The 27,696-nt window shown below is 41.7% G+C and overlaps 1 protein-coding gene, 1 long non-coding RNA gene and 1 other non-coding gene across 4 annotated transcripts in view; 2 read left to right on the plus strand and 1 right to left on the minus strand.

The window, feature by feature from the left end:
* PTCD3 (pentatricopeptide repeat domain 3) overlaps positions 1 to 27,333 on the plus strand; it is a 28,182-nt gene extending 849 nt beyond the window's left edge. Inside the window, exons 2-24 of one of the 2 annotated variants that reach the window (XM_031032973.2) lie at positions 1,055 to 1,107; positions 1,221 to 1,257; positions 3,067 to 3,112; positions 7,467 to 7,535; positions 8,141 to 8,245; positions 9,727 to 9,850; positions 11,839 to 11,954; positions 13,343 to 13,410; positions 14,796 to 14,883; positions 15,381 to 15,441; positions 15,931 to 16,016; positions 16,905 to 17,049; positions 17,713 to 17,763; positions 20,047 to 20,136; positions 20,437 to 20,465; positions 21,306 to 21,412; positions 22,554 to 22,632; positions 22,726 to 22,816; positions 23,641 to 23,726; positions 24,220 to 24,368; positions 26,113 to 26,154; positions 26,725 to 26,883; positions 27,135 to 27,333. In XM_031032973.2, the coding sequence (XP_030888833.2) occupies positions 1,055 to 1,107; positions 1,221 to 1,257; positions 3,067 to 3,112; positions 7,467 to 7,535; positions 8,141 to 8,245; positions 9,727 to 9,850; positions 11,839 to 11,954; positions 13,343 to 13,410; positions 14,796 to 14,883; positions 15,381 to 15,441; positions 15,931 to 16,016; positions 16,905 to 17,049; positions 17,713 to 17,763; positions 20,047 to 20,136; positions 20,437 to 20,465; positions 21,306 to 21,412; positions 22,554 to 22,632; positions 22,726 to 22,816; positions 23,641 to 23,726; positions 24,220 to 24,368; positions 26,113 to 26,154; positions 26,725 to 26,883; positions 27,135 to 27,207 (1,954 nt within the window). In that variant the 3' untranslated portion in view covers positions 27,208 to 27,333. Of the gene's footprint in view, positions 1 to 1,054; positions 1,108 to 1,220; positions 1,258 to 2,927; positions 3,113 to 7,466; positions 7,536 to 8,140; positions 8,246 to 9,726; positions 9,851 to 11,838; positions 11,955 to 13,342; positions 13,411 to 14,795; positions 14,884 to 15,380; positions 15,442 to 15,930; positions 16,017 to 16,904; positions 17,050 to 17,712; positions 17,764 to 20,046; positions 20,137 to 20,436; positions 20,466 to 21,305; positions 21,413 to 22,553; positions 22,633 to 22,725; positions 22,817 to 23,640; positions 23,727 to 24,219; positions 24,369 to 26,112; positions 26,155 to 26,724; positions 26,884 to 27,134 lie in introns of both variants that reach the window. The other variant, XM_081796706.1, reaches the window with a different exon arrangement.
* On the minus strand, positions 24,041 to 26,728 carry LOC145715923 (uncharacterized). Its single transcript, XR_014138204.1, has 3 exons — positions 25,207 to 26,728; positions 24,616 to 24,976; positions 24,041 to 24,365 (listed from the first exon to the last, which is right to left on the minus strand). It is a non-coding gene; the product is annotated as an uncharacterized LOC145715923 (long non-coding RNA).
* Positions 25,591 to 25,727, plus strand: LOC115942530 (small nucleolar RNA SNORD94). The gene has a single exon (XR_004077155.1). It is a non-coding gene; the product is annotated as a small nucleolar RNA SNORD94 (small nucleolar RNA).
* Positions 27,334 to 27,696: the final 363 nt, after the last annotated feature.

Genomic DNA, 27,696 nt, shown 5'->3' on the forward strand with positions numbered 1-27,696 from the left:
AGTAAGTGAGCTGTGTAACTTCAGATATACGTCTTATATGCAATACTTTCATGCAACTTCTCAAAAAAGGAGAAAATGCTCCACCTGGTACTGTAGAAGCCTTAATGCTGCTGTCTATCCCAGTCCTTTTCCTGGTAGTGCCACTGTTGACATTTTTCTATTCATTTCCTTTGCCTGACAGCAGCATCTCTCCCTCTGCATTTACCCACAGGACAACAGTGGTCACTATATCATAATGTCAGGAGAGACAAATAGTGTGATTTGAAAGAGTTGATCCCTCTCTGAAATTGATCCTTAGCAGAAAAGTATCATTTTCAAATGATGCTTGAGACCAGATACCAGTAGAGGAAGTGAATTTACTATCTAATCACGTTCTGGCAATTTTAGGAATGGTACCAATGCCATGTAGGAAAGGAATACACAAGATAATAGTGTACGTGACTGTGTGATATTTTGACTGTATTTCTTAGCGTTACCAGAACATTTTAAAACTCAGTCATGAGTCAGTGATTCTATATTTTGGATAAAAAGTAATATCGGCAGTTTCAAGTTTAAATCAGGATGTACATATCTGGCAAATTCCTGATTGTTGAATGAAGTGGGATGAAAGCCCATGATGATCTTAGCTTAATAATTTATCATAATTGCTTTAAGTGGGATACTCTTATCATCATTAGGGTGTTACTCATATAAAATCAGGAGCTCATTAAATCGTCCCTCTTGACCTCAGTATTTTAGATTACCAAAGTTGAAAGTTCCTTATATTTCAAATCAGCTACTTCAGTGGTTCAAGTGCTATTGAAATTTTTTCCTTGATTTTATTTAAGGAGATTGATTGAAAAATGTCGACCATATTGTGTCCGTATCTTGTATCTATTTTGTAATGGTTTTCAACTTACTGTTTAGGCCATGTCTTCTCAGTGTACATTGATATGAATCATTCAGTTACTTTGATCCATGACAATTGGAAAATTTGGGTTCAAAATGCACATAGGTGGAGGTGAGATGGAAACCTCAATAATGAGTGTTACTTTAGGGCTTTTATTTTTTGCAGATTTTATTCTGGAAGTGCAACCGTCCCAAAGGTTGAAGGAACTAACATAACAGGTATATAAAAATATATTGAAATAATTTCGTTTCTGTGTTAACAAATTGCACTTATTTGTAGTAGTAGTAGTATTGGGAAACCAATTTACCTTTGTTTTATTTTTCAAATTAAGGGATTGAAGAAGTGGTCATTCCGAAAAAGAAAACTTGGTGAGTATTCAGTGTTCATTCAAGTGACTGAGTGCAAAACATTTGTAGGTAAGGAGGCAATGACATGAAGAAAAGTAGAGAGCATTCCTTGAGACAAAACAGCTGATGGGAGAAAAACTTGGGAGTTGAAAAAGAACATAAAGAGGAAGGTGGAGAGTAGTGAGTGAATGGGGCATGAGATTTACATAGATCTTCTGAACTGAGATTTGGTTAATAGTTAAATAATAATGATTAATTATGAACATCATTATTAGAATAACTTTTTTTTTTTCGTTTAAGAGAGTTCTTAGAAGGTGAGAGACCAGACAGAAGTGTTATCCGTACAGTCTTTAATAAAGTAAAATAATATAGTGTGGACAGAGTTTAGCCTTTTTTAGCTAACTAGGTAGATCTTTGAATAAATTGCCTTATTCAACATTTGTTGAATATGTGAGAACTGAAACTTCACAGAATTCTTATAGTAATGATTTTGAATGCATTTTATGACCCTCAAAAAGCCAGGTCTTCTCCAAGTAGGACCTGAAGACTCAAGTTCATTTAAAAAAAGAAAAAACTTTATTAAATTACAGAAGTAATTAACTATTGGGGGGGTGGGCTAAATGCAAGAAGGAAATAAAATTACCAGCAATCACTACTCAGAGGCAGGTTACTTAACCTATCTATCCCATAGTAAAACGTGGGTAACAACAGCACCAGGCTCAAAGGAGTGTAGCCTCATTTGCTAACGTTGTCTGTGGCTACCTTTATGCTATACTGATATAACATACAACAGAGTCCCTGTGACCTATAAAGTAAAAAATACTATTTGTTTCCTTACAGAGAAAGTGATGATTTCTGTGCTCAGGAATTTAGGCTTTTAGACCTGGAAGAAGCCATAAGGACTACAAATTCTTGTTGCCTTATTTTAGATAGGCATCACCTTTTAAGAGTGTGATTTCCTAGATCACTCAGGTAACTTAGAAGACTTAAATTATACAGGGTCATTGTGAGTTTTCATAGATGAATGTGATATGATAAAGGCAGTGTTGTGAACAGGTTAATTTGAATTGTATAGTGATTTTAGGGATGATTCAGGAAGTCCAGAGTGCATCTTCTGATTTATTCTCATATATAGCTGAGTTAAGAGCCACCACTTTAGATAAAAGAAGCAAGAGTAGCCCAGAAAGTGCAGTAAGAATGCATAGGAAAATGGGGCCCCTGAGTTTGAGCCCCACATGGGTATAGAGATTATTTAAAAATAAAATCTTGGGCGCCTGGGTGGCTCAGTCGGTTAAGCGACTGCCTTCGGCTCAGGTCATGATCCTGGAGTCCCGGGATCGAGTCCCGCATCGGGCTCCCTGCTCGGCGGGGAGTCTGCTTCTCCCTCTGACCCTCCTCCCTCTCGTGCTCTCTGTCTCTCATTCTCTCTCGCAAATAAATAAATAAAATCTTTAAAAAATAAAAAAATAAAATAAAATCTTAAAAAAAGAACGCGTGGGAAAATGGATAGGACGAGGTAAGATTCAGGGTAGATGGTTTTATGAGCTAGGAGTGCAAATCGCTCGCCCTTTGGAGATGGTATGATGGACAATGCCAGAGAGGGTAGGCAAAGTATAGTAGGAACATGTACTTAAACCACCGTTAGGCAAAAGAACAGGACAGTTCTCTCATTTTCTCGTTTGTTTTTCTAGTGATCTTGAGAAATAAGAACTGGCTTTAGGTGAGACCTGAACTTTTTATTGGCCAATCCATACTGAGAGTGGAATCACTTGTTCGTTTTGTGGGTATGGAAATCCCTGACATGGGTCAACTTGTGGTTCTTGTTCTTAGGGATAAAGTGGCTGTTCTTCAAGCACTTGCGTCCACAGTGAATAGGGTAAGTAGGAATTTTAGGGTTTTGTTGTGGGTCTTGAAAGTTTCTTAGAAATGATCTAATCCAGTCCCTTCATGTGACAAATGGGGAAACTAAGCTTTTAAAGGAACTGGCTCTGAAAGTCCGTGACTTAAGTCCAAGTCTTATCTTCAAAATCTTTTTTTTTTTTTTGGCTAGGGTGTGATATTGTAATGCAAGTGATCTGTAGACCAACTTTGAGAAGTACTGTATCTACCATGCTATAAATTATGCAAGAATGTGGGTCCTGGAGCCAGTGTTTCGTTTCATAGCTGAGCAACTAGCTTTGTGATCTGCATCAAAAAGTTATTTTATCTCTTGACGTTTCTATGTGTTTATCTATAAAGTGGGATTAATTATAGCATCAGACTTCAAGGTTATAGTGAGAATTAGTATATAATTAAGGGATTTAGGGCAGTGCCTAGCACAAAAGAAATGCTCCTTAAATGCTGGCTATTTTATTATTACTGCAACCATTTTAGTGAGATATTTGTCAATAACTTGCTCTGTTGACAATTCAAAAACAGTTTGTAGTCTGATAGATAAACTGAAACCTTGGTAAATGCCTCAGAAATGGAACTTTTTTTTTCTTTTAAGTAATCTCAGCACCCAGCGTGAGGCTCACACTCACAACCCTGAGATCAGGAGTCGCATGCTCTACTGACTGAGCCAGCCAGGTGCCCCAGAAATGGAACTTTCTGACTGATTATATTTTTCGTTCTATGAAAACTATACTTTTAATTTCAACTATGGGGATAATGTCTAAGATAACGAAGACATCAACTGCTGCAATATCTGCATGGATACTAAGCCTCTTTAAGGCCGTTGTCACAGATTTACAGAGTTGTTTTCTATTGTAGATGTTAAACTTAAGGAGTATTGGGCCAAATATACCCCGATACATCCTAACAGTTTCTCAGAAGGGGTTTTTATAATCATCTCCATGCTAGCAAGACATTGAGATTTTCAGCAGTTCACGTATCTCTAAATAGGCACCTGCAATGTAAACTGGAGTAATGGTCCTCTGAGACTGATCTCAGTTTTTTAATGAGAATGGCCTTCAAATCAAAGAAGTTGTAGAATTATGTGTGCAGTTGTCTGATTTGTCTAGGTTTGGGCCCTTAAAATCCAAGGTATAGTCACTTATTCATTCAGTAACCATATATTCTACCCTTCTGATGCTTACCAGGCACTGTGCGGGATGTAGAATAAACTCAGCCCTTGCACAGTTCCTAGAGAGGGAGCAGGAGGGAGCACTGAGAAGAGGGTACGGAACCCAGGCTGGGGAAGGACTTCCAGAGGAGCTGATAATTGGATTGCTGCTAGGAAGGTGAGCAGCAAGGATACTGTGGTGGGAAAGAGCATTCCTAGCAAAGGCAGCACCATGCGCAGAGGCACAAAGGCCCAGAATGCATAGTTGGTATGGTAGGAATGAAGGATTTGAAGGGTGGAGAAATGAGAAATAGGCAAGATGATGAATGCTATGCTGGGGACTCAAGTCCTCTGAAGAGTTTTAAGCAGTGGTATAATAACCAGATTTTAGAAAAGACAGGCCTGTGGAGATGGGAAACCTTTCAACTTTAATGTAGCATAAAGATCCTAAAACTAGCATGTCCAGACCCAAACCTTTGCTATCTCCTCAACAGCAGCTCTATTATTCTGATTGCTTGAGTCAAAACCCTAGGAATTACCTGTGAGTCATCTTTCTCTTATGTTGCACGTTAGTAAATCCTTTGTTTCTTCCTTCAAGATACATGTGTATGGAGTCCCAAGACCACTCCCTGGTTCAGTGATTGGCTAGGAGGACTTCCAGGACTCAGCATATAGTCCTACAGCTATGATTTATTATAGAAAAAGGATACAAAGCAAAGTCGACTAAGGGAAAAGGCACATGGGGTGAAATCCAGAAGAAACCAGGTGCAAGTTTCCAGGAGTCCTTTCCCAGTGGAGTCACAAAGGACACGTTTAATTCCTCTAGCCGAGTTGTGACAGCACGTGTGAAACATCTGCCACAAAAACTCATTAGAAACTCAGGGCCCAGAAGTTTTTTGGTGTCTGGCCACATAGGCACCCTGTGCCTGGCACATATCAGAATTCCAGACTTTCAGAAGGAAGGCAGGAGTTCACTGTAAGCCACATTTGCACAAACAGTTTAGGCACAGTGAGCCGATCTCCTCAGTACTGGGGATGGTGGGAACCCTCCCAAATCCAGGTTTCCAGGTGCCAGCCAAGGGCCAGCCTTGCAAGCAGACCTTTCTAAGGACGGCAGTCACAGGCCTGGTAACTCTTTCTACACATTATCAGATTTTAAATTCTTGTCGTCATCACCGTGACGGCTTTACTCATCTAAGTCATCGTCATCATCTCTTACTGCCCTGGACTGATCACAGCTCTCTCTTCCACTGCCCAAGCTCCCCACAGACTGCTCGCAGTTAGGCAGCCCTAATGATCCCAGTAAAATATTGGATCACATCACTCCTTCCTGAGAACTCAAGTGGCCTCTCATTTGTCATAATTGGGGTAAAAACTGAAGTCCATATGAGGGCTCCTAAGGCCCTCCCATGATCCTCCCCACCCCCACATTACCTCTCTGACAGCGTCTCTTGCTGTCTTCCCGGGCACCCTACCCAAGCCTGGCTAATTCTGTTTCCCAGCAGGCACACCTCTGTCTCAGGGTCTAGGGTTTGCTGTTCGTTCTGCCTGGACTGTTTACCCTGAGATACTCACATTACTTGATCCCTCACCTGCTTAGCTCCTTGCCTCAGTGTCACTTTTACAGTGAGGCCTTCCCTGACCATCCCACTTAGGTTGTAGATCTGCTACTTTCTTGTCCCTTTTTCTGTTTCATTTTTCTGCATAGCAGTTAACTGTTTTTAATTAACTATATATTGTTTATTTTTATTTTCTGTAGGTCCCCCCCCCACTAGACTGTAAGCTTTATTGGGGTGGGGGGTGATCTTATTGTCTCCCTTATAGCTAGAAAAATGCCTGGCACAAAGGTGCTTTATAAATAATGAATAGGAAGGCACTGAACTATGGCCATGGCAGTTGGGATAAGGGATAGTGGAGTCGGTAGGGGAAGTTAAGGAGCTAGCGATGGTTGGGTCTGATGATAGCTCAGTTGAATGGAAGTAGTGGGACAGGATCTACAGGTTGGACTGCAGAGTGGTCAGTACCATTCACTGAGAGAAGGCAGGACAGGTAGTAGCTTCAGGAAAGTTCACTTTGGGGTTCCGTTTGGTTCGAGGCATCTGAGCTCCGGGGCCAGAGTGGAGTTGTTCCACACAGACTGTGGAGGACTTGGAAATCATGGAGGGAGGGGAAATGGGAGATAAATAGGAAGAATAAGTCTAGTAAGTTACAAGAAGTCCAGCATGTCACCAAAACTAGAGGCCCTAAACAGGTGTCTAACAAGGGTGGTGCAGAGGATCAGAACCAGAGCCAGGCACTAGTTTGTAATCAAGGAATGAGTAGTCCGGGGCAACTAACCTAGAACTGCCACCTCTGGTTTACCATTACATGACTGCCTCATTTAGTAGAGTGACATGACTGGATGAAATGAGCCTCCCATGACTATGAAGGGATATGGGTTTTGAAAGTGGCAGCAGGAGGCTGAGACCCACCTCCCCCCCCAAAAAAAATCCTACCTCCAGGCCTTAGGTATGAGCAGCCTTCCCTTGAGAGTTGCAGGGAAGCTGTCCCTTGGAGAGTCCAAGTGAGTAAGACATGGCATGAAGGGGACAGTCAGGAGAGATTCTGGATATAGGGTGAGTTTTTCCTATGGAACAAAGGTCCCAGAAGGCCCAGGAAAGGCGGTTCCAAGGGAGAAGAGAGGAATAGAGGAAGTAATTGGGGGGCAGGTTTTCAGTGGTACTGAAGAGTTTTGTTCAGGGTTCTCCTCTTAGAACAGTGTGAAAAAGTGTATAGAACCTCCGGCAACAGGACGCAGGAGCAGCTGCTGTTTGCTCCTTCCCAGAGGGCACAAGCGTATCCTCCGTTTGGAGGAGGGATTCTTGGGTGGGTAGTGGCCAGGCTTTGAAGAAATGCAGGACACTGATGCCCATACTAGTTAATTCAGAGGATCTTTTGTTTAAAACATCAGTAGTTCCTGGTAGCACCCTCAGATCTTAAGAAGCAGTCATGGGGGTTTGAGCCATTGTTTGCTTCGTGTGTAATGACAGAGCTGAGAGTGGGGTATCGGTATTGGTGTTTCTTTCACTATACACACCTTTCTGTATGTGTTACATATGTAATTAAAACTTACTTTACAGAGCTTTTGGTCATCAAAACTCAAGATCTTAGTGAAAATCTAACTAAAGAGATTTCTCTGTCTTCATAGGACATCACAGCTGCCCCTTACGCATTTCAGGATGACCCTTACCTCATACCAACATCCTCTGTGGAATCTGTGAGTGTTCTCCTGGAGTTTTTTTTTTTTTTTTTTAAAAGATTTTGTTTATTTGAGAGAGAGAGTGAGAGAGAGAAAGAGCACAAGAGGGGGGAGTGGGAGAGGGAGAAGCAGACTCCCTGCCGAGCAGGGAGCCCGATGTGGGACTCGATCCCGGGACTCCAGGATCATGACCTGAGCAGAAGGCAGTCGCTTAACCAACTGAGCCACCCAGGCGCCCCTCCTGGAGTTTTTCTAGCGTTATATTTTATCTTGCTTGTTTGGGTGCAAACACGGATATAGAATTTAGCTTCGGTGTAAAAACCTTTGAAAAGGTAACAGTTTCAAAGCTTTAGAGATTGGCTGTGGAAGGGATTTGGGATTTAATACGTAAGGCTCTGACACTGGAGCAGTCCACTCGGTTTCAGTGCACTGGTTTTATGTACCCCAAGCTGTATATAAGATGTGACCTAAAATGTTACACTCAGTAGCAGAGGCGGATATATAACATGTGTAATTTAACTTCTAATTGGTTTTCTATGTATTGTTGCATTCTTTGAGGGGGAGGCTTGCTGAGGGTATAATTTTCATCTCTTGAGTCAGTTTAAATCTTTTTCTTTATATAGCGTTCATTTTTATTGGCGAAGAAGTCTGGGGAGAATGCAGCAAAGTTTATTATTAATTCCCATCCGAAGTATTTTCAGAAGGACATAGCTGAACCTCATATACCGGTAAGGAGAGATAATAGTGATTTTTCGGGTATTACTACGTAAATGTAAATTAAACCACGTTTTCATGGCTAATATTTCAGTAGCCACTTGAATGTCCTCAGTATTGGGTGAAGTCTTTTGATGTGTATAGTTATCTTTGCTTGCACTAGTAACTTTTTTTTCTTTTTTTTTTTTTTAACTCCTGTCTGTATTTGCTCCTCATCCTGTTTGCCCTATTTGGCTTCTGTGACACCAGAATCTTAGGTCTTTACCTCTGTGACTGTTCTTTTCAGTTTTCTTCAGTAGCTTTTCTATCCACCCCTTGAATGTGGAGGTCTTGGCCCAGATCCCTCTACTTTGATAGTCCAGTGTCCTGGTTTCTCTTTAGAGTGTGTCACCCCTTCTGCCTTTTGCTTTGAACTCCAAATTGTATTTCCAACTACCTCTGCGTCCTGTAGTCATGAAGCGTGAATGTCGTGCGCACGCGGCGTGTCAGCCATCGCGCTCAGCGCCGGTGTTACGGGGGTCAGCGGAACAGAGGCACCTCTGCCCTCCGGGGTTTATTAGTGGAGATAGTAACCTCAGGCTCGTGTCCCAGACTCCTTTCTTCCTGAAAGGCATGCACCCAGGCACAGCCTCCTCAAGCAGCAGCTCTCAGTGACAAAGTAGGAGGTCATTGTGATTGTGCAGGTGACAGTGCCCGAGTCCCATGTGGGGACAGTGGCAGTGATAGCCCACCCGAGCCCTTGGATGTTTCTGATTAGCAGTTACTCTTCTGTGCTAATGAGCTCACTTCTGCTTGACGCCTTCCATGGGTCCCTGCCTCCCTGGCAGACAGCACTGTCACACCTTCCAGATCTCTCGTCGTTTACATTCACGCTGTGCTGTGATTCTTTCCTTCCTTGCTCTCTCCGTTAGATGCGGAGAACCCTGAAGGTAGAGAAGGGCTTTGATCTGTGCCTCCAGTGCCTCGCTTCGTGCCTGGCAGAAAATGGCATTCAATAAGTATTGAAATAAACGAGTGAGGTGAAATCAGCCTACCTTGGTGATGGTCAATGTTTTTAGAGTAAAAGAAGCATCAGGGCTGAAAGGGTTCTGCCTGTGCAAACCAGGTATCCTCTTGACACTTTGAAACAAGATTGGAAGGAAAGGAGAAAGGATAGTTTTCGGCAGGGGATGAGACAAATTCAACTTGAGGGTGGGGAAGTTAGTTGGAAACCGGATTCTTTGGATATGAATTAAATATTTATTTATTTTGGGGTGCTTTTAAATTCTCCCTGAGCTAGGAGATAGTTAATTGATCTTGTTTTGGATCCTGGAGGGGTTCTTCGATTTTTTTTTTTCTTTTTTTTTTTTCTAGTTCCTGCAGAGATGTACACGTGGTGCCTGGTGCATGAAACATGAATTGGGACAGTGAAGTTTTATTTTCGTGTGTTGGTGATAAAAGTTTAGTCCTGCTCCCTTTTACCTGTTTGTGGTAACTAGCCATTTTCTTTTCCTAGTGTTTAATGCCTGAGTACTTTGAACCTCAGATTGAAGATATAAGTGAAGCAGCCTTGAGGGAAAGAATCAAACTCAAAAAAGTCAAAGCTTCTGTGGACATGTTTGATCAACTTTTGCAAGCAGGTGACTCAGTTCATTTAAAGCACTCCTAAGAACGTGGGCTCGGAAGTGGGCTGTGGTTACGTGATCCTGCTGGTTGTGAGCAAAGGTTACAAGGATCTCTACTTGATGCGGTGTTCATGCTTTTAACAGTTAATAATATTTCAAGTTGTGCTTCAGCTTTCCTTTCAAAGTATAAGTGAAATAAGTGAGATGGAGTTGCAACTTAGTTTACTGTGCTCTTGGGCTGTATTGTGCAGCAGATAGAGAAATTATAGAGCCATTCTTCCTTGGCTTCCATTTTTAACGTTAGGCGTGTACATAACTGTATTCAGATTTCTTATACTCTTTAAATATGTTTGGAGACATAGACAAGAGAGGAATATTTAAAAAGGAAAAAGCACTGAGCTGGGATACTGATTCTAACTCTAACACTGATTAGCTCTGTGGCCTTGGGAAAAAAATCACTTAATTTCTCAGAATTTCTGTCTCTCATTCTCTGGCTCTCTGACTTTGATCTGGATGACCCTCTAGCAGAATAGGTCTAAACTGCATGGCTTGTCAACTGCCAGGGGACGAGTGTACCTGTAGTGACATCAAAGGCAGCAGGATTGTAAGTTAGTGGACTCCAGAGTGCTGTTCCGTGACTTAGGATAGCAAGCAGTCAAACACAGAAGAGATAGGAACTGGACGGAATCACTCCGTGTATTCTCGAACACAAGAAACCTTTACAGAAAGCTGTATCTGATTGGAGAATTTTGGTGTGTTGTCTGCTGTGGCATTGGATATGCAGATGAATTGCTGACGCACGTTATAACTGAGGGAGGCTTTTGCCTCTGCTCATTGACTATGGTAAACGCTAAGACTGCATTCAAGCACTTCGTGCTCAGACCGGTCTTGCTCTAGCTTCATGCACTGTGCTGTAGGCGCATGCAGACATTCAGCGAGCGGTTCTAAAGACGGCGTGTCAGACCCGCAGCTCGGAGTCACAGAACAAGCCGATACGCCGTGGGGGGGTTGGAGGAAGTTTTACTGTCAAGCCCCTAATAAGTACCAATTTGCTTGACATTTCACTTACTTAATTTAATTCTATTATGTGCTGTGTTTTATAATCATTTTATAAAGGAAGCTGGTTATTAAGTAAGTTTCCAGGGATACACAGTTCTGAGAGTAAGATCAGCCAGTCCAGTTTCCCTCCACAGCCTCTCTTCTCTCCACTCTGCCATGCTCTTTTCTGAGATTTTAAATTTCCTGATTGGCATTTTTATTAGTATATTTTCTTTAGAAAAAATAATACTTCCCGTTCCCTTTTTTCCCCTAGTGTCAAGACGGGAACATAATGTTTTTGAGTATCACTTTTTTTTTTTTTTAAGATTTTATTTATTAATTAGCACAAGCAGGGGTATGGCAGGCAGAGGCAGAGGAAGAAGCAGGTTCCGCAGAGCAGGGGGAACCCGATGTGGGGCTTGATCCCAGGACCCCGGGATCATGACCTGAGCCGAAGGCAGCCAACTGAGCCACCCAGGCGCCGAGTATCACTTTTTTAAAAGCTACGATAATTAGACATTTATGCTAGTATTTCTAGGCAAGCGTTCCAATGAGGGCCTGGATCCAAGTGGAATAGTTCTGCTTGCATTTGTTAAAAAATGGAACTGGGCCAGGGGAACTAAGTGGCAGTAATTTGCAGAGTGTTCAGTTTGGAAACAGTAGTTAAAACCTTGAGATCGTTTCTCTGGGGACATGAGTATGTAAAATAAGTGAGCACAGGGTCAGGCATTGTCTTGTGCTTTAGTCCCTCCTGTCAGACCCCATGGTTAGTAGGGATTGTGTCCCTGTCTGCATTCCTCCAAGTTGATGTGGAGTGCGTACTCATCCATTCTTAGAATAGTTCATGACACTAAATACGAGCCAAGAAAGCCACAGTTTGTAGAAGAAGTGAAGAATTTTAATCCAGTGAGCTTCAGTTCTTTAATGTTTCAATGTTTCTTTCCCTTTTTTTCTCCTACCCACAGGAACCACCGTATCTTTGGAAACAAGTAATAGTCTCTTGGATTTGTTGTGTTACTATGGTGACAAGGAGCCCTCATCTGATTATCATTTTCAGAAAAGTGAAAAATCAGAAGAGTTGGTAATGGATTTTGGCAGTGATTTTTTTTAAAATTTCTTTTGATAGTAATAACCATTTCAACATAAGGCGGGTTCTTACGCCATATGTTAGGGTAGTAGAGATTTGTTCTGAGACGTGATATGGTATAGTAGCTTTGATAAAAAGTGGTTTGGAGGAGGGCGCCTGGGTGGCTCAGTTGGTTAAGCGACTGCCTTCGGCTCAGGTCATGATCCTGGAGTCCCTGGATCGAGTCCCGCATCGGGCTCCCTGCTCGGCAGGGAGTCTGCTTCTCCCTCTGACCTTCCCCCTCTCATGCTCTCTCTCTATCTCATTGTCTCTCAAATGAATAAATAAAATCTTTAAAAAAAAAAAAAGTGGTTTGGAGGAAGAAAGATTAAAACAATTATTTTAATTCTGGTTTCCTTCTTAAAAATATTTTGACCTTGCCTACCACATGCAGGCAAAGCTTTGACCAGAAATGTTTAGGCAAATTCTTCTGTTGTTGTTACTTACAGTGACCATATGATGTGTAAGGAACAGGGAAAGACTCCAGGGCCCCAGCCCCCCCAAAAAATGCATACGTAACATGGGCAGAGAGGAGTGAGCACAATGCTGGGGGTGCAGAGCGGTACTATGCCAAGGGCTGGCCTGTAGATAGGGAGTCCTATCTTAATTTCTCAACCCAAGAGTTTTATTTCTAGAAAAAGATCCCAAGGACATCTTTAGGTCATGTGAACAAAGATTATATACATCATTTTTATAATATTCATACGCGTAGTTACAAAAATGTGGAAAACTGGATGTCCAGTGGCATGTCATTGGATTATGGTAATGTGGTGATGGTGTAGTGTAGGTCTATTTGGCTGTGGAAAGATGCACCATATATTGATAAATGAGAAGATAGGCAGACAATATTTCATTTTTTTGAAATACTTTCATATGCATGAGGGAAAATGAAAAGTGCTTTTCCTTCCGTTTATATCTAATTTTCCTCCACTAAATATGAAGTATTTACGTACAGAGTAATTAAGTCTTTTAAAATGAATAGGCATCTACGTTATTTCTCTGTGGATCAAGCTAGATAGAACCAGCTCAAGCCAGGCTGTGTTTGGATTTCCAGTTTCTGTCTCTGAGTGAGGCTATGCAGGGAACTGGCTTCATCTATCTCCAGGCCATCAGTTCTCGTTTTAAGTGCTAGCTTTACTTTTCATCTCTCAGTGAGCAGATTTATGCTGAAAAAATTATCAGTTTTTTAAATGAACACTTGGTTCTTTTCTTCACCTTCTGTTGGATCTGTATTTTATTTTTCTGAAGTTTCCTTTGCCTTTCTGGGATTTTAAGTATTCTAAGTAGGAAAATGCATTGCATTGTTATTTTTTTGTTTTATTTCTGTTGATGGTTCATTTCAGGAGGAGGCCGCGGAGGAAAATGATGAGAAATCTAAGAAGGCTGATCATCAGTTTGGAGTCACATGGAGGTATGTTAACACAGCGTTAGAACCTTGTAGTATGGTTTTTTATGGTGCTTGGCATGTTCCCGAAGAGGTGCTCCTGAAGTTTTCTAAAATAGAATTTGTTTTTAGCATACAATACAAATGTGACCTTGGTATTCATATGCGTTTAGAGCTCGTTTCCATAGGATCTTTACTTCCAACCAGCAGTACAGGGTTGACACTTCATTCTTTGTAGCCCCCCCCACCCCATTTCACTTCATGTCACCTTCACGTAATGTTGGTTTCTTGGGTAGTTTCATCAGTGCTACTCGCAATATGTACCTCCTATTGTGAAAGATTGGCTAATTTTGTTTACGTAAGAATACACATACACTAGAATGTAATTCTAAAATAAGGCTGCTGGCCAGCAAGCAGAAATACTCAGCATTTCCAGACAAAAGGTGAGTAACGTTTAACTAACATTTCAGAATTTAAGTTAACTGAATAGAAATGTGTAAGAGAGATTTCATGTGGACATCTGGAGGAGAGCTACCATTAATATCTGAAGTCTTTTTTTTTTTTTTTTAAAGATTTTATTTATTTATTTGAGAGAGAGAGAATGAAAGACAGAGAGCATGAGAGGGAGGAGGGTCAGAGGGAGAAGCAGACTCCCCGCCGAGCAGGGAGCCCGATGCGGGACTCGATCCCAGGACTCCAGGATCATGACCTGAGCCGAAGGCAGTCGCTTAACCAACTGAGCCACCCAGGCGCCCTATCTGAAGTCTTTTGAAGTGATAAATTGAATAGAATCAAACATTAAATTTCTTTAGTAGATTTTAATAATTTCGCATAGTGGTTAAGAGCATGGACTTTGGCATACCATCCTGGCTCAAATCCTGCTTCTGATTTCCAAGACCTCTGTAAAGAGGCAGAAGCAAGATACAGCATGGTCTCTATAACATGGTTTGATTGATTGATTGATTGACTGATAGGGAAGAAGGAAGGAAGGAAGATGCACCAGAGTGTGACATGTACACGCTAGAATACGAGAGAGAGATTCAGGAGAAACTGCTTGTCCGTGGTGGCCTCTGGGGAGTTGTATATGGTTGAGAGAGGGTGGGGAAACTTCACTGTATACCCTCTCTACACTTTTTTTTATTTGTTTAGTATTGTGAGTATATATTTTTTGTAAAAATTTTCAGTCCTGGTTCTGTCATTAACTGCCAAGAACGCGGACCACTTGAGGTTTTTGAGCCTCGGTTTTTCCCACTTTTCAGAATGATAACCATGTCTCTCTCTCTGTCTGGATGGTAGGAATTGTGTGTATGAAGTGCTTGGCACAGTGCTTGGAACATTTTGAACTCACAAGAGATTGTGATAGCTATTGGTTTTTCCTGTTTCCCCTGGTTCGTTTACTCTTCTGTGTCTAGGGCAAAAAACAATGCCGAGAGAATCTTCGCTCTAATGCCAGAGAAAAACTCACACTCCTACTGCACAATGATCCGAGGAATGGTGAAGGTAACATTTATTTTTCTATTTTTATCTTTAATTTCCACTAAGTCAGGATTTTTCACCCTCAGAATTATTGACAGTTGGGCCAGATAATTTGTCGTGGGGGCTCTCCAGTGCAACGTAGAGTTTAAAAGCTCCCTGTTCTCTCGGGGTTTCGTACGTAGCAGAGCAGCTCCCTCGCTGCGATCTATTGAAGTCAGCCCTCGACACAAGGGTTTGAATAAAAAAAAAAAAGAAAAAAGCTCCCTGTTTTCTACCCACTGCATATCGGTACTACATCCTCCCCAGCCCTCAGTTGTGACAACTAGAAATATCGCCAGGAATTACACATGTCACCTGGGAGGCAAAGTATCCACAGCAGTGGATTATAAACTTCATGAGAACCAGGACCTTGTCTGTTTTGTTTACTACTGTATTCTCAAACCCTAAAACAGTCGATGTGCAAGTATTTCTTAAGTCAACATGTTAGAGGTTGCTTAATGTTTATGCTTTCTCTGTCCTAGCACCGAGCTCCTGTGCAGGCTTTAAACTTGTACACTGAATTATTAAACAACAGACTCCGTGGTAAGTGTGTTTGTGGAGAATTCTTTTTCTTTCCTTAAGAATCTGTAATATCTGGGACGCCTGGGTGGCTCAGTTGGTTGAGCATCTGCCTTCAGCTGAGGTCATGACGATCCCAGAGTTCTGGGATCAAGTCCCACATGAGCAGGGAGCCCGCTTCTCCCTCTGCCTGCCGCTCCCCCTGCTTGTGGTATCTCTGTCTCTCTCTGACAAATAAATAAATCTTAAGAAAAAAAAAAAACAACTAACATTTTTGAATCCGCAGAATATTTGGATCTTGCCTCATTTATGAGCTCAGTTTTTATCTTTTCATGTAGCATTGGTATTCATTGGCATATATATAGAAGCAGGAGGAGAGATCCAGAGCAGGGGGTGATTGTCTAGTGTTGTGGGCACATGGTAAGTGAGCTAGGAGCCACATGTGTATTACTTCTTTGCCTTAAACTGAGGCATTTAGGGGTTAAACTTCAACCCAGATTTTTGTGTTTACAGCTGATGTGTACACCTTCAACGCATTGATTGAAGCAACAGCATTGAGTGTGAATAAGAATATGGAGGACAAATGGAATAATATACTGGTAAGGAGGAACCCTCAGTTTGTCTTCTGATGGGCCTAAAATACCTTTTCCTAGAAATAAAGGGGGTGGAGACAGCATTTTTTGCACATTTTCATGGCAGATACAACAGCGCTGGGCACTCAGCGGTTGTGTGTTTACCCCCTCCCAGCAACCCTGTAGTTTAAATAGCTGTGTCTGACATGTGAGAAGAAACGTTAACTGACCCAGAGTTCAGAAAGACCTCAGTTGCTTTATTTCTCATCATAGTTTTTTAGTCACAAAAATGTGTATTAACTGCGGGCGCCTGGGTGGCTCAGTTGGTTAAGCGACTGCCTTTGGCTCAGGTCATGATCCTGGAGTCCCGGGATCGAGTTCCGCATCGGGCTCCCTGCTCGGCGGGGAGTCTGCTTCTCCCTCTCCCACTCCCCGTTTGTGTTCCCTCTCTCGCTGTGTCTTTCTCTGTCAAATAAATAAATAAAATCTTTTAAAAAAAAAAAAATGTATATTAACTGAAACGTTTTTATCAGGTAAGTCTGAAAAATTATATTCATTGGATTTAAATAACTTAGGAATAGAAATGTTTTTATGTTTTTACACCGTATGGTTTATGTGTCTTTATACCATACTGCTGCTTATTTTAAAGGGAAACACTCCAGTTCATTCTAGTCTGTTCTTTTGCTTTACTAGGCAGGGTGAAGACAGTTGGACCCCTTGATCAAGTGAGGTGGGGTGACTTCTCTAAAAGGCAAAGTGACTGGTCCTGCTAATAGATAATTCTTAAATTAGGGATATATTTAGTAACGTTAGACTTAGCCAGAGGGCCAAGTTCTTTTTTAGTGTGTAATATTAGTTAATTGGACAAATTACCTACCCAGGCATAAATGAGACTTATGCTTTTGACTCAACTAGGAGTTGCTAAAACAAATGGCTGCACAGAAGGTGAAACCAAATCTACAGACATTTAATACCATTCTGAAATGCCTCCGGAGATTTCATGCATTTGGAAGATTGCCAGCCTTACAGACCTTTCGTGAAATGAAAGCCATCGGAATAGGTGAGTATGTGTCATGTCCCTCCCTGGAGGCTGAGCCAGTGCTGGCCAGAAGTCTTAGATGCAGACAGGTAGAAAAGAGGTGGTAAACTTTTTGCCGTTTATATAATGTATTGAGAACTTCGATTCCACCATTTGGCATTACAAGTATTTAGTAATGGTGGGAGCTCCTTTATCTTCATGCTCTTTATAGCAAATTACAGTGTTTTTTTAATATTTTAGGTACTTTTCTGTGGATTTTTGGGGAGAACTGTTCACTTAAGAATTAAATAGTTTTAAATCCCATGACATTTGCTAGCATAATTAAGTATTTGAACCTAAATGTGCTACTATGTTGTATAGTTTTCTGTAATTATTAAAGGTTGTTTGGGCATCAGTTCACTTCAGTATGATTTAGTGTTCTTGAACGAAGAATTATAAGTGCATTAGCTATAACATTTACTAATGACATGTCAAGGTTTTCTAAGAGTGTTTATGATCCCTTTCCACTTAACATTAAATTAAAATGAGCTACGACAGGTCTTTGTTCAGAGGAATAGAAATGTATCATCTTTTACTTAAATACCAAGGTCAGTGTGTTTTTAGTTCAGTGTGCCTCAGTAAACTGTATTTTTGGACAGCTGTGTTTGACTTCTTTCTTATTTTTTTGTCAACCTGGTAATTTAGAACCCTCGCTTGCAACATACCACTATATTATTCAGCTGTTTTATCACCATGGTATGTATGACGTTATGTATTAATTTATATAGAAAGCTGACACATTCCCTTATGTTTATGTGATTAATTGTTATAGGTCTCTTTCACTACATACGATTTAAGAATAGAGAACACAAATTAACATTCCTGTAGCCTGAGCAAAAAGTTATTCCAGCTGGAGGGGACAGGGCCATTAAATGTACTAACAGTGTTGGTGTACAATTACAAATGGTCCGAAGGTGGGGCGCCTGGGTGGCTCAGTCGTTAAGCGTCTGCCTTCGGCTCAAGTCATGATCCCAGGGTCCTGGGATGGAGGCCCGCATCGGGCTCCCTGCTCAGCGGGAAGCCTGCTTCTCCCTCTCCCTCTGCCCCTCCCTACCGTTCGTGCTCTCTCTCTCTCTCAAATGAATAAGTGAAATCTTTAAAAACAAAGAAATGGGGGCGCCTGGGTGGCTCAGTCGTTAAGCGTCTGCCTTCGGCTCAGATCATGATCCCAGAGTCCTGGGATCGAGCCCCGGATGGGGCTCCCTGCTCGGTGGGAAGCCTGCTTCCCCCTCTCCTCCCTGCTCATGCTATCTTCTCACTCTCTCTCTCTCTCAAATAAATAAAAATGTAAAAAAAAAATCAAAAATAAAAAGACTTAAAAAAAAAAAAAACAAATGGTCAGAAGGTATGTTAGTCTGGAGTTCTTTTGCCCCTCCAGAGCTGTGCTTTTCAGGCAAATAGCTGTTAGGCACACATGCCTCCTTAATGAAAGTTAAAGGACATTGAAGATTTGTTCATCGAATTAGTGCTGGGTACCCACGTGTGGCCGCCGGCTGCTGTATGCAGTGACGCAGCGAGAGAACATTCCCATTTGTACAGGGACTTGTTGGACAGTGCTGCTCCACCGTAACCTTGACCTTGTAGGAGAACCTTTTGGCTCCGTTTGTCACATGCTTTAGGTCAGCCACTTCCTGTAGGAGCTGTGCTCTGTTGAACGGACTCCAGAGCAAGGCACACTGGAGCTGAAATTTCACCTCCATCATTTACCAGTTGTGCCAGAGGGACTGGATACCCTACCTGAGTGAATACCATAGGGCCGTAATGATGAAATGAACTATGCCCAGTGTCTTGTCTCTGCTTGGAAGGCATGCAGTAGGCACTCCTAGTCTGTCAGTTTTTAGCCATTTGCCCCAACCTGAGAAAGAACCCCTGGGTTCAGAAATGACTGCTCCAGTCCTTTTCTCCTGTGGTTGACTTTATATATATAAAACAGAGAAGAACTTGAGTATCTCTGTTTTGGTGGACTAATTTTACAAAATCCACATCCTCACCTATGAGGAGGATTTTTATTTTTTAGGGTGCCAGTGGGGGGAAGAGGTAACAGACTTTATCTTGGAAATAGGTAAACAGTTTCCACAATAATTATCTTCTAAAATTTTACTCAACCTTGATGACGTTATAGTGAAACTAGTGTTTCTGACCCCAAAGCCTGTTGCATTTTTCTCTGCCATCACACATCACTTCGGTTCAGCTGCGTCCTGCTTCCTAAGTAACACTCGGGAACATGGGGGCAGACTCAGAGGAGACGTGTCCGTTTGCCTTACACGTAGGTAAACTGGCTCCCTGCAGTAACCACTTACAGGTATTTACTCAAAGGAGAAAGCCTAAAGAAAGGATACATGTAGATTATTATGTAATTAATAAAATGATTAGAAATGCCAGCAAATGGAAACACGCTTGAGGCAATTGTAGAAATACATCCGTACTGTCATTAAAACTACACTATCACTTGTGTGCGGATAAGGTAGGGAACAGATTGTATGAATAAGGTGATGTGTTGGGAATTGTGTAGGTGCATTTTATACTAATTAGTACTCCGTTCATGTGATTTTAAGAGGATTGCCTAAATCCATTAATTCTATCTACAGTTTTCTTTTTCTTGGCCTTTTCATCCTGATTATACGTAACACAAATGATTACTAGCAAAAAAACGTTTGTTTTTCGAAGTATGTAGATTTGGTGAGGTTGTGTGTGTCTCCCACTTCGGTGAAAGTCAAGCTTGAGACAAGATGAAAGAGGAAGGGCAAGTGTGCTGGGAGCACATAGCCAAAGAGCTGGAACTGTCCAAGATCGTATGGAGAGTTCCCCTCTGTAGTGTGTGCATCTGCTCCTTCAACGAGCATGCGCTCCGCCAGCTGTATGCCGGGCAGTCCGCTGCAGGGGGAAGGGGAGGTGTGGCCCCTTGAACTGCATTCTGTGTGGTTGGTCGGGGTACAGACGGGACTCCTTATGAAGCCTAATTGCTTTTTCGTTCTGCAGAAAACCCTTCAAAAGGATCATCGCTCATAATCTATGACATTATGAACGAATTAACAGGACAGAAATTTTCCCCAAAGGACCCAGATGACGGTATGCACAGAAATTGCTTGTGTGCAACAAAGAGCCTGCTTTCCCGATTGCCAGTTATTAGAGACCTTATGATAGGACAGGGTTTAATTTAGCTTAGTTGTCTTATGGTCATTATTCTGAAGAAGCCAAAATATGTGTGGAGCATTGCTCTATGCTTCCTCTCCTAGAGTTTTTATTCCTTTAGGTTTAACTTACACATTAACAGTTTTATTGAGTTTTATTTTTAGGATTTTTATTAATGCTCACTTGAAAATATATTTTACCCATTGTAACCAAGACTTTGTGAACTTTGATTTTCAGATATGTTTTTTCAGTCAGCCATGAGAGCTGTAAGTACTGTTTCTTGTTTAACTTCTGTTTTTCTTTTTCCTTTTATCCACTTAAATTCCTCTGTAACTCGTGCAGGGTTGGGGATCTCCCCTAATTCTTTCACTTTCTCTGTTAGTCTTTGGTCCAAATTTTTTTTCTCTTAAATTCTATACTAATTCACATAGCATCTCTACCTTTATTTATTGTATACGTTTTCTTTTTTTCACACCTTTGTTCGGATAAGGTTTCAGAGTATTTCATGTTTACCTGTTTGTGACTTTTTAAATTGATAATGGTTGTTTTGAATTTTGGTTTTTCATTTTATGTTAATCAGAAGAAGTTTTAGGCAGTTTCAGGATGGATTAGCAGATCCTATTCCCTAAGGATAATTGCTTTCCAAAAGTTCAGTGTGTATCCTTGTAGGTTTTTTCCTCTAGTTATTCAAACACACACAACCAGACACATTTCCATTATATTTTGTTTGTTGACAACAACATAGTATTTCATAGGAGGGAGGGACTACAATTTACTTAACTCTTCTACTGTGAGTGTGTTTTGGAGTTAATTCATGGGATTTTTTGCAAATATAGTGATGCTGAAATGAGCACTCTGTCTTTGACCAAGTGTTTTCATAGGATTGATTTCTAAAGGTACAATCACTAGATCAAAATCATCTTGTTTTAAATTTCACATAACTTGAGGTTTGCCTTTTTTTTTCCCCTCAATCTTATAACTCATTTGCTGTCAACCAGTAATACATTGAATCCGCATGAGTATTTCCACAAGTAACTCTTTTTAATGTAATGAGCCACTGTTTGGCTGATAAATCTGAGTGATGCTTACTGTTTGCAAATTTTCAGTGCTCGTTTCTCAGAGATCTAGAACTTGCTTATCAAGTACATGGCCTTTTAAACACTGGAGACAACTGGAAATTCATTGGACCAGATCATCGGCGTAACTTCTATTAGTAAGTGTGTTGGAAATGTATCCTTTTGCATTATTGGAGCTTCTTTAAACCACCATTAGTTCTGTAAGTGGGAGACTGTTGGTAGCCCTCCTATGTCACCTCTGCAGGCACCATGCCCCTAACTTACCGTACATGTTAATTGAGCACTTGGAAGTTCAAGCAGTGGTAAACTGATTTGCCAGACTGAGATGTCTGCTGTGTATCTTTTAAACTCTTTTTCTTTGTAATGCTTTAAATACACATTATCTTTTTTCTCTAGGCCCTATTTTATATTTTTGAATGTATGGTAGGGTAGGTCCCTAACAATTTCAACACAGCCTCTTTGTTTTTTTGTTTTTTAAGATTTTATTTATTAGAGGAGGGGGAGGGGCAGAGGGAGAGAGAGAAGCAGGCTCCCCGCTGAGCAGGGAGCCCGATGCGTGGCTCAATCCAGAACCCTGAGATCATGACCCGAGCTGAAGGAAGACACTTAACCAACTGAGACACCCAGGCACCCCAGCCTCTTGTTTTTAAAGATGAAGATACAGAGATGAAGCCCACAGAGACTCCTTAAATGAATTTGATTTCAGGTAGATAAAAACAGGAATTTGGGCGCCTGGGTGGTTCAGATGGTTAAGCGTCTGCCTTCGGCTCAGGTCATGATCCCGGGGTCCTGGCATCTAGTCCCACATCGGGCTCCCGGCTCAGCGGGGAGCCTGCTTCTCCCTCTGACCCTCTCCCCTCTCATGCTGTTTCTCGCTCGCTCTCTAAAAAATAAATAAAATCTTTAAAAAAAAAACAGGAATTTAAGGAGGCAGCCTGTTAATAGGCATGTGATGATTGTCTTCTATGTGTCCATATCCTTGCTTCACATTGCATGCTTTTAAAGTGAATGTGATATTCACTGTTGGCTCACCGTGAGCTGAGAGCATGAGGAGGCAGTCATGAATGGCCAGCTGAGGATAAGAAGGTATTAATTGGGAAGTCCAGAGAACATAGTTAGCACCTCTTGAGTCAAGCATTGGCCCATGTAACTTGACATTGTTTGTAACTTACAAATTGATTTTAAATTCTGTGTAACATATCCTATAGCTGTGCTGTAATTCAGTCATTCTGTTGTTAGGGATCTGAGACTAAACCTACCTTTTCTCTTTCATTACAGTTCCAGGTTCTTCAGTTTGCTTTGTCTAATGGAACAAATTGATGTCACGTTGAAGTGGTACAAGGACCTGATACCTTCAGTAAGATGATTCATGACCTCTCATTGTAGATGTGCTTGTGGGTATCTTTGCTGACTAATACTTTAAAAATGTATTCGTATTTCTCTTAAGCAGGTATTCTTTCCCCATTCCCAAACTTTGATAGACCTTCTCCAAGCATTGGATGTGGCCAACCGGCTAGAAATGATTCCTCAAATTTGGAAAGGTTGGTTTCAGTTTGTATGTTCAGGCCCATCTCACTTCATTGCCCTACATTTTGATTAATGTTAGGGATGGAAATTTCCTTTTTTTTTCACTAAATTAAATATATTAGTTAAGGTCTGCTTTATGGTTGTTGACTCCCATTGCGTATAATATTGCATGAGTAAAAATGCATTGAAAGTGACCTTTAAATAAGTTCCTTTGTGACAGGAAAAGGTAGAGTTTGTGCATTTGTTGTGTGACATGACAAAGGGAAGATCCTAGTGCTAATTACGTGGCACACCCTAAATCAAAATTCAGGTCTCCATTTGCAAAGCCTTTGTTATTCGTCTGTACCATGCTGCATCATTATGACTCAATTGTTAACCAGTCAGTGATAAGTTTCTAAGAAATGGGCGTGATTGTGCGTTTCTGTGTATAAAATTGGCTGCAGAAGATGCTGTGTCTCATCTGCTAGGTGATGGTGATCGCAACTTGAGTTTTCTGTCAGCTTCAGGTTTCCATGTCTGAACACTGAGACCATAACCCTGAACTATTTCACAAGATTGCTCTAGTGATTGTTACATCAAAGATGGTTGACAATTACCAGGTGCTGTAAAACAGTGTCTTGCCATATGGAGCTGGTAGCTGGGAGCAGGTTACTGCCTTCCATCGCTCCTTCATCCATTTTTACCGTGAATTATCCTGCTGGTTTCCTGGAGACCTGGAATAGTGTCAGCACCTGACTTTCACCCACCAAGAACTGTGACAGTGGACAAAGGTCAGCCGAAGAGTTTTGGTCTTACATGACAGTGATCACCATTCACTATGTTCTTTTTCTGTTTCAAGATAGTAAAGAATATGGTCACATTTCTCGCAATGACCTGAAAGAAGAGATTCTGATGCTCATGGCAAGGGATCAGCACCCACCAGAGGTAGGGTTATATCCAGATTCAAGTTATGTTACAGTGATTAGAAGTGTACTAACCAGTACGTTCTCTAACATTGTGAACCTTGTAAGGGTAAGTTCCTTGGTTTCATCAGGGAGACGTTACAGAGAATTCTGCTACCTAAACCCAGATTTAAATTCTACATCTAAACATACCCAGTCATTAGCAGAATCCCATTTCTAAAGACACTTTCATTCCTCCAGTCCAAAACTGTCTTGACAGTAGTAGCTTTTTAAAAAAATTCCCATCTAAAAAGAAAACCCATAATGTATTTTTGAAGAATGTGGCCAATATTCAAATTATTTACCCCAGAGCAGGGCAGGGTACGTTCTTTTTTATTGCTTGTGTACTATACATGGGATGGGTTCAAATGGTAAAATGCATAGCTCAAAAATGTCAACGCTTTTGTGGAGTCTTCTGAACTTAGATTCTCCTAAAACCAGCTAGGCAGTTCTGCTGACTCTTCAGGGCCTCTCAGCTTCAGGTGGCGTTTGCTGACTGTGCTGCAGATATCAAATCCACTTACGAGAGCCAGGATGCCAGACAGATTGCTCCTGAGTGGCCAGCCAACTGTCTGAACTATATAGCTGTCCTCTTTTTAAGGGCTGGCAGAACGCAGGAAGCCTGGTGAGTACAAAACCACAAGTGTAAATTAGAAGCATTTGTACTTGGATCTCAGAGAACATTTTTCCAGTCACTAGAATTTTCTAATTTGACTATTAGATGTGTAATCAGAAAAATGAGTTTTCTACAGGAGTTTTCTCTGGGACTGCAAATACCAACTGAAAAGGAAACTTTTAGAAGACGAGTATAGTATATACGTTGTATTTAAGAGAGGACACAGCTTAATAAGGGCTAATTCTCTATTTCTCACCTGTTTTCTGTATCCATGGGCAAGTAGTCACTTGTCCTGTCCACTTAAATAGAATGATCAAAGAATCTTATTTTTGAAAATGCCTTGGGCATTTGGCTTATCCAGGTATTTCAAGTGCAGGCTGTGCACTTGGACTTCTAGAAACTGACATTTAAAAACAGCCTTGACTAGGGGCGCCTCGGTGGCTCAGTCGTTAAGCATCTGCCTTCGGCTCAGGTCATGATCCCAGGGTCCTGGGATCGAGCCCCACGTTGGGCTCCCTGCTCGGCAGGGAGCCTGCTTCTCCCTCTGCCACTCCCCCTGCTTGTGTTCTCTCTCTCTCTCTGTCAAATAAATAAATAAAAATAAAAATGGCGGGCGCCTGGGTGGCTCAGTTGGTTAAGCGGCTGCCTTCGGCTCAGGTCATGATCCTGGAGTCCCTGGATCGAGTCCCGCATCGGGCTCCCTGCTCGGCGGGGAGCCTGCTTCTCCCTCTGACCCTCCCCCCTCTCATGTACTCGCTCTCACTCATTCTCTCTCTCTCAAATAAATAAATAAATAAATCTTTAAAAAAAATAAAAAATAAAAAAATAAAATAAAAATGGCTTTGACTAGAACCATCTTTGGTTTGTGTCACTGTGTACCTACCAGTTAGGTGTTTTCATCAGCACTTCCTTCACATACTAATTCTTAGTGTTTGTGAATGGACACTTTAGATGCATTCCTTTTTCCAAAAGCAGAGAAGAAAGAATACTTTTGTTCAGTAAGTGGGGTACTTGTATATGGATTTTTCAACACAAGAAAGTAACTTGAACATAGGGTTGTCAGCCCAAAATGTGGTTGTTCACTGTCTTCAGGAAAAGCTGGTGAATGAAGGCTTTGCTACCTAAACTGGTCTTAGGAGTGTAAATCACACACATGGCCTGCTACACTGCTAGTGACAAACCTTTGATGCTCGAATTTGTTAACTCAGGTTGACACGCACTTGTTACGAATCAGGCTGTGATGATTGGCGCAGGGGTACGGACCTCAGCTGAATCATGGGAGCTGAATGTATGTGTTTCACCTTTGTCTTGCATGTGGCAGGATGCTGGTGAGCACTTACATGAGACTCATGCCTTAATCTGAGCCTGCTCTTCGCAATGTAATTCTAGGACACTGATCCCGTTCTGGGATCGTAAGAGAGGAAAGAGATCGCACCCTATTGCATCCCTCTCTGCTGCCCACAGGGTGCATTCTGTCCCTGCGAGGACCGAAGTGATTCTCGAGAAGAGGATATTACCCCCCCAGTAATTCTCAACACTGGCAATGAATCAGACTTGCCTGTGAAACTTGAAATGTACATATGTGAAGTTTGGGAGGAGGGAGTTGAAGCACCGAAGGTGCTTTAGATGTGAACAGGGCTAGGAGCCTGTGGAGCTCACAGATCTGTGTCTTCAGGAACTTCAGAGAACAGTTGTGATCATCTGCTCACCTTCTGTGCTATTTATATTCATATCTTTCTCATATCTTGAACAGGAAAATGTTGGGGCTTTTCAAGAAGCATAATAAGATCCCTGGGTAAGTTGAATTTAACAAGCCTCCCTGGGCACATCTTGGAATTAGCTGCATGGTCTTAACTCTTACCATGGGATGATTGGAATTTCTTCACATTCCTCAGTCACAGTGATTGAGCATTCTTCTGCTCAAGCAAATGGACAATTGCTTCCACCATCTAGGGCATCCTGAAGCAAGCACTGTTTTTAATCTGTGGTTGTTGATTGCAACACACTGGGCATACACTGAACAACAGATCCTTAATGAAGGCATACTGGATCAATGTTCATTGTATCTTTGACCCTTTAGTCTTCGTGGCAGTGCCTGGGTGGCTCAGTTGGTTAAGTGTCTGCCTTTGTCTCAGGTCATGGTGCTGGGGTGGAGCCTCATGTCTGGCTTCTCATTGGAAGTCTCCTTCACCCTCTGCCCCTCCCCCCACTCATGCTGCCCTTCATGTAAGTTTACCTCCAAAGCTACTGTTGTGGATTTCATGACTCAACTTTATAGAATACTAGGTTTTACTTTGCATATGAATCTGTGAGGGGGCTCAGGGGTTTAGTTGGGGAATGTTGACATTTTGCCTTTCTTTTACAGAAATGAGTTGTTGAATGAGTTTATGGACAGTGCAAAAGCATCCAGCAGCCCTGCCCAGGCCATTGAGATAGTGAAGCTTGCAAGTGCCTTCAGCTTGCCTGTTTGTGAAGGCCTCACCCAGAGAGTGATGGCTGACTTTGCAATCAGCCAGGAACAAAAGTGAGTCCTGCATCAGATGGAGCAGACGATTTGTCCATCTACCCATTCAATGTTTATAGCTTTCTTCCTCCTGAACTTTTTTCTTTGCAGAACACCAGGATGTGATACCTATTTATTTCACTTGTCATACATGTCAGAGCCTATAGATATGGCTCTTGGAAACTTTTCCCTTTTCGTTAGAGTTTAAGTTGCAGAGTCCCCTCCCCCAAGCCTAAAATGCAGTGTAACCCTCTAGTTTATTTTCCTTACAGGGAAGCCCTGGGAAACCTAACCTCGGTGACCAGTGATAGTGACAGCGACAGTGACAGCAATGAAGGCAAATAAAAGTGGGCGAATCAGGAGCAGCTGTGGCCTAGCATAGTTGTTGTACTTAAACTTGAGAACTGACATCTCTGTTCAACTGCCTTGTGAAGAAAACAAGAGAATTCAGACTTGAACTTCAAAGAACAATAGGTATAGCATGGACTATTTAAATTCCTAATTTGATACTTCCTGAGCCACCCATTCGGGGTTGACCACTTAAACAGAAGCAGCACTACCATTTGCTGTGGACACACACAGTGAGGACACGGCTCCTGGCTTCAGCATAAGCTCTGTGCATGAGCAGTGTTTGTTCAGCCGACTTCACACTGCTGTCCAGTGTGGTTTGTCTTCGCGTCGTGGACTTGGCCTTCATGGGCTGATGCTGTGATGCTGGTGCTTCCTCAGTCGAGCAGGTGGCTAAAGGAGGTTTGCAATACATACATCTCCATTGATACTGGATCAGTAGCCCAATTTAAGGGATATTTTAGAGGTGAGAAATTTGCCATTGTT

This window comes from Leptonychotes weddellii, chromosome 10 (genome assembly GCF_054177405.1).
Source record: "Leptonychotes weddellii isolate Sample4059 chromosome 10, ASM5417740v2, whole genome shotgun sequence".
Lineage (NCBI taxonomy): Eukaryota > Metazoa > Chordata > Mammalia > Carnivora > Phocidae > Leptonychotes > Leptonychotes weddellii.